The sequence below is a fragment of the Cryptomeria japonica genome, chromosome 6, assembly GCF_030272615.1.
Source record: "Cryptomeria japonica chromosome 6, Sugi_1.0, whole genome shotgun sequence".
NCBI lineage: Eukaryota > Viridiplantae > Streptophyta > Pinopsida > Cupressales > Cupressaceae > Cryptomeria > Cryptomeria japonica.
In genome coordinates this window covers 198,640,100-198,646,344 of record NC_081410.1, presented here as the reverse complement: position 1 = coordinate 198,646,344, position 6,245 = coordinate 198,640,100, and the positions used below count along the sequence as shown (strand labels likewise).

Genomic DNA, 6,245 nt, shown 5'->3' with positions numbered 1-6,245 from the left:
ATCATAGGAGGGATTAGTTGAGGTTGCATTGGATGAGTTTGAGGCATAGCAGCAACACATATCTTGTGGTCTACATTTTGTCATTTTGTATTCGTAGCAATCAGCTTTTCCATTTTGTCATTTGTACACAATGATAATGAAAGTCCAAACGACGAGACATTGAAATGCTGTTAATTTATATGCTCACTGATATGAATTCTAAATTCAGCTCTAGTGTTTCATTATATGGTTATATAATTAATATGGGGAATGTCTTATCATATAAATATTTAATTTTTTTATATTTTTTAATTTTTCCTTATTTTTAATTGTTGTCCCCTAAAAACAAAGCCTCTCCGTGCCAATCATCTTGAAAATGCGTCCCCCATCCCAGTCTTGGAAACTTGGTGGGACATTGGATCACTTGAAAAGAGAGAGATAAATCTTGTACGAGATTATGGGCTCTAAATGTACCCTGTATTCAGCATATCACAACCTTGCCACATGTCCACCAGGCATACATCTGGTTTGTCATATTACAATCAAAGGAGATGAAGCTGGATCAAGCTCTTAAGAGCATACCCCATTGAACAGACTTGTATCTATAAATAAATTATAGAAACCTGTAATGGCACTTGATTGTAAGGAAATCACAGTCAACACATGGCTTGCACGCCATTCAGTGTTTCAACTACTAACACACCCTTGGGACTATGTTTCCAGTCTAGAATATAGCAGGCTTGCATATCACATTTAAAAAAAATTTAATCCATTTATCTTTCAACAAATGAATTCAAGAAAAATATTTGTAAACATTGACACTCATCGTGAGGAAGATCTTTGCAGAGCTTAACAAGAACATACATTTTGCAGTGGTGCTTCAAATTAAGATTTGCGCAAAGATGATAAGTCCTTTCCTTCCCTTCTCAACCATTTAAGACATTGTTGAAGAGTGACACTTCCACAGTGGTTGCCATCCATCGGAATAATAACTAGCTTAAATTCCCTATCAAACTCATGTTGTAATATTGGAAAAGCATAAATAAGGCGATTGACAAAGTTCACTCTTTCTTTATTCACAGTCATGCAGAATCTTCTATCACATTTGTTTAAGCAGAAGCATACAGATCAATGGGAAACGATCAACCAATTTCATGAAGACAAGATGATAATTCCTTCCCTTCTCAGCCATTTAAGACATTGTTGAAGAGTGACACTTCCACAGTGGTTGCCATCCATCGGAATAATAACTAGCTTAAATTCCCTATCAAACTCATGTTGTAATATTGGAAAAGCATAAATAAGGCGATTGACAAAGTTCACTCTTTCTTTGATCACAGTCAGGCAGAATCGTCTATCACATTTGTTGAAGTGGAAGCATATAGGTCAATGGTGGAAACGATCAACCAATTTCATGAAGAAAAGCCTAGCAACCTTTCTGAATATCTAGTCTGGTAAATAACATGCTCTTAGTTTTCTTGATTTCTTTTTCTACTGTACTTTAGCATTATTCAATTGACCAAAAAGAGGCAAGAATCAGTTTGATTGTGCCCATTTTTTTTTGCTGAAATTCTACTTAATTGTATATAATACACAACATTTGGCTACTTCAAGAAATGGATGAAATACATGATCGATTGCATTATACCGAAACTACCAATTTACCATGGTACTGCCTCATGTAACTACTTCATGTATATTAGCCTTCTTTATTTGATCAGAGTCTATGTATAAAAATGATTAATAATATAAAACTATGGCCCATCACTCAATATGCACTTCTAAAATATACTTTATCATATTCCATAACATCTCTACGACACTGAATCTGCCAGGAAACCCAAATGCTACAATAGTAAACTTCCATTAAAGGTGCATTATAAGACTGAACGGCAAGCACATCTAGATTAGAAAAAAAACAAAGAACAAAACAAACTCAGCTATAACATGATGCTCAGAATCCAATGAAGAAAGATGGAGATTTAATGGGGCATAGGTTATCAATATGGAACAACGAAAGAGGCTCCATGCTCCAAAATTTCTATAAAATATAGTTGATCTGTGATCCAGTACAGCTAGCTTTTTGTCCATCGGTACAGAAAGAAGGAATTTTTTTTTCCTTGCATGAAATGAGAATAATGAAACAGAACACGATGAATATAAAGCAATCCTAAAATGATTGACAACCAGGGATAGAATGCATTGTCAGGGAAAGAAATACAGATACCACATATGTAGCACAGATTAACAATAAACAAAAAAGGGGAAATGTGCTAACCTCTACAAAAAGCAGTCATTTCTAATAACATAATGAATTGTTATCTTCATGTTTAGGTACCAGCTGTGAAGCACAAAATAGTTGAGCAAAGCATTGATTATGGCCCAAAATCAGCTTCAACAACCTTTGATTTATCACAATATTAGGAAGCATTCAAACGTTAGATAGATCAGCCTTTCCTCATTTTTCTGGTAGATGTTCATTGTGCTGAAATTTCCTCCGAGTTCTGTCCTACAGTCTCACTCTCAGGTAAGGTCTCAAGGTCCGTACGATCACCTGCTTCATTCTCACCTGGAATATCCTGTGAAATAGCATCTCCACCATCAGGATGCTCAGATTCTGTAGTTGCATTCCTCTCTGAAGAAAAAGTTTCTTCGGAAGCATCATCTGTCTTGAATGAAGCTTCATCACTCACCAAATTTTGTTCAGCATCATTTGACTTTGCTACATCCTCTGCTGTTCCTTGATCCAGTGAAGCATCAAGCTTAACATCTTCCAAATTTGTCTGACTGGTATTCTCTGTTTCATTCTTTGATTCTGAAGTTGCAAATTCATCAAGTTCCTTGCGAATTTCGGCCACATTTTCATGATTGTCTGTCAAACTTTGCTCCATCTCATGATCTTCAGCTTCACTCTCCTTAACTGCCTTTCTATTTTCTTCTAATCTTTCATGTTCTGTCTCTGCATTTGAATCAGAGTAAGAAACAGTGGAATTTATTTTGGCTTCTTGTTTTGTTTCTTCAAGTTTCTCTGCTTCTTTCTGTGCATTTGAATCTACAAAAGCAACATCCTTAATACCATCCACTGCAACAGTTTCGTTGTTAACTGCACCAGATTCCTCCATTTTAACTGGATCCACAGATTTTTCCTCACGGTCATCTCCTTTGGGAGAACTTGCTTTAACTGTCTCATTTTCTTTGAGGACAATATCGGGAACTAATTGAGATTCTGTTGATTTGTTTTCCACATTTTCAGTATTCTTATCCTCCTCCCCCTTGTGGTGTTCATTTTCATTCTTTTTCTCAACATCCTTGACCTCCTCCCCCTCATGGTGTTCATTTTCATTCTTTTTCTCTGCAACCTTGACCTCCTCCCCCTCATGGTGTTTATTTTCATTCTTTTTCTCAGCATCCTTGACCTCCTCTCCCTCATGGTGTTCATTTTCATTCTTTTCCTCAGCATTCTTGATCTCCTCTTCCTCGCGGTGTTCATTTTCACTCTGGTTTTCAGCATTCCTGTCCTCTTCCCCCTCATGGTGTTCATTTTCACTCTGTTTTTCAGCTTTCTTATCCTCTTCTGCCTCCCGGTGTTCATTTTCACTCTGTATCTGAGCATTCCTATCCTCTTCACTCTCCTGGTGTTCGTTTTCACTCTGCTCTTTAGCAATCTTGTGTTCCTCTTGGTCGTGCTTTTCATCTTCAACCTCTGAGGTTTCTTCCTTATTCTCGTTATGATCATCTTTAGTCTCTGAGGTTTCTTCAGTGTCATCAGTTTCTTGTTTGATGATCTGGACAAACTTTGCACCAACGTCTCCACTATGTTCCTCTTCCTCTGCATCTACAGCTTTCCCCTCCTCATCATTCTCAGTCTTCTCTGTTATATTCTCATTCTCCTCCAGAGACTCTTGTTCTTCAGTTCTCTCCTCCGCATGCCGATCTATTTCATCATCTCCAACACCCTGATCTTGATGCTCATTCTCCTCAGAACTAGTATGCGGGTCCTTAATTTCCTCTTCCTCTTCATTTTCTTCATTCTTTTCTGCATTTATATTGGTGGAAGTGGAACCCTCATCAAAAACCTCCAATTTCCCCTTACGCCCTAATCCATTAGCATTCCATCCATCTATCCTCTCCGCATTACTTTCAATGTGTGCTACTATCTGTTTTTCATCATATGCACGCCGTTTATCATGAGAATGCTTAACCTGGTAGAGTAGCCATACGCTTACAGCAACCAATAAGGCTATCTGAAAAGCATGCTTCACCTTGAACCCCTTGGATCTCTGGTACCGGTTAGATGCTTGTTTAAACATAGTTAGCACTCAAAGATTCCTCAATGCAAACACCAATTTGAACCAACCAATCCCAACAACGATTAGATCTTTGCCCTACAGAGATAAATATGCAGATTTTATATTGCACAATCAGTCCCAAACCAACAACGAAGTCCGTGATTCAGATTACAGCTACAGTGTCTGGGTAAATTAACGATGACCCAGAAATAGCGAAACACTAACTAATTCTACACCGGAAAACATACAAAACTTGGGTAACTGAATCTATGGTATGTGAGCAAATATAAAGCTTTGAGCAAGACCAAAATACAAATAGATCTAGAAACTTCAGATGTGGGTATTGTAGAAATCAAAATTGGGTGGCGAGCCAAATCCTTAGATCACGATTACAACAGCTTTTGAGCATTACTCTTTGCTTTTTGCAAAGCAGCAAAAGCCCTAAAGATGTGAGGTGGAAAGCCGTGGCTTTAGGAAATAGCAATGAATCAGGTCCTTACCTTTTTTCCTGTATTGGTTGCTCTCTTGCTCTTCTCTGCTCCTCTTCCTCTTAATTCTCAGTGATCTCCCAAGTGTGCTGAGCTTCAACAATCATTTTGTGGTTGAACTCATCATTCATTGCTGTCCACCCTACGCATTTAAATCGAATGAAAGGATGTACCCATCCGGCATGTGGGGACAAAATAGGGCGATCTTTTTCACGTTCTCCTGTTGCTTGCAAACTTATTTGACGGACGTGTTGGACTGGCAGAAAAGGCCAAGAGGAAATTCAAGTTTTGTCCGTCCTCATTGTTGTAAACAAATAAATAACACTTCTATACCCAGGGTGGTGGAGAGATCTACCACCGAACTCTTTAGGTCACTGAAGTTTCAGGTGCAAGAGCCAATGAATTTGAAAGAGAGAATGGAAAAGATGGAGATGAGAGAGAAAATAAAACCCAAAGAAATATAGATTTCGATCAAAAGTTCAAGAATACAACATGGTCAAGGTTTAAAGTGGTAAAGTTAAATAAACCCTAAATTTGTATAAAGAAGCATTGTATAATGTAGGAGAGTAAGAAAACAAATTGTACCTATAAATTTGTTTTCTAAGTTGTAGGTACAAATAATACAAGAACTATTGGACAAACAGAGTTGGATAAATAGAGTTGATAGAGAGACAAGTAAAAAGTCAAAAGTAGAAGAAAGGGAACATCTTAATAAGTGATCAAATGTAAACATCTAAGGGAGTGAAAAACTTTGGTGAAGGGAAAGATGCTAACAAGCTAGCAAAGAATTTCATACTAGATTAGTTGCAATGGAGAGGGTGGATCAAGCAAGCAAGTACAATTGAAAAATGAAGGGAAGGAGGAAGGGATAGGGATATTTGATTCATAATAGTAAATTATAGTGATATAACAAGAGTATTAAGAAATAGACATGTTGAGAGACTCAAAGTACTACTTAGATGAAGAGTTGACTTTTGTACAATTAGAATACAGAAATAAAAATGGGAAAAAATGAAGACAACCAAAAATGAGGGAAGATGAAAATACCTAAACACTGGGAAAGTCTATATTAGAACTCATCAAATCCAAAGTAAATATAAATTATGGCTTTCTTGGGGGCATCTTATATCAGTAAGTTAGAATTATAAGGGATACCTTGGAGAAGGGATATTGAGTTAGGGCCCGTAGCTAGAGGCAAAGACATAATCATCTTGATAGAAACATTGAGCATGGTGGGTGCAAGACACCAAATTTTAAGGGTGCAAGAGTGCAAATGATATGAAATAAAGTAGCAAAAAATGACAAAGGTTGCAGGGTATAATGACATTAGTAAATTGATTTTGGGGCTCAAATATTAGAAAAGAAAAGCATGATGCAAATAAACAATACATTTAAATAAAAATCATTAAAAAATAACATTAATATTACCATAGATGCATGTTACTTTTCTCCAAATTGTATAAGAAACTTGACCTAGACAATGAAGATG

At 36.9% G+C, this 6,245-nt stretch overlaps 1 protein-coding gene across 1 annotated transcript; it reads right to left on the bottom strand.

Annotated features, from left to right (window-relative positions):
* Window positions 1-1,987: 1,987 nt before the first annotated feature.
* On the bottom strand, window positions 1,988-5,182 carry LOC131063498 (uncharacterized). The gene is made up of 2 exons (XM_057997338.2): window positions 4,769-5,182; window positions 1,988-4,364 (listed from the first exon to the last, which is right to left on the bottom strand). Exon 2 carries the CDS (start codon window positions 4,287-4,289, stop codon window positions 2,457-2,459), a length of 1,833 nt encoding a protein of 610 aa, XP_057853321.2. The 5' UTR covers window positions 4,290-4,364; window positions 4,769-5,182; the 3' UTR covers window positions 1,988-2,456.
* Window positions 5,183-6,245: the final 1,063 nt, after the last annotated feature.

Coding starts and splice junctions, on each gene's coding strand:
- LOC131063498 (XM_057997338.2), bottom strand. CDS start 4,289: ATGTTTAAACAAGCATCTAACCGGTACCAGAGATCCAAGGGGTTCAAG.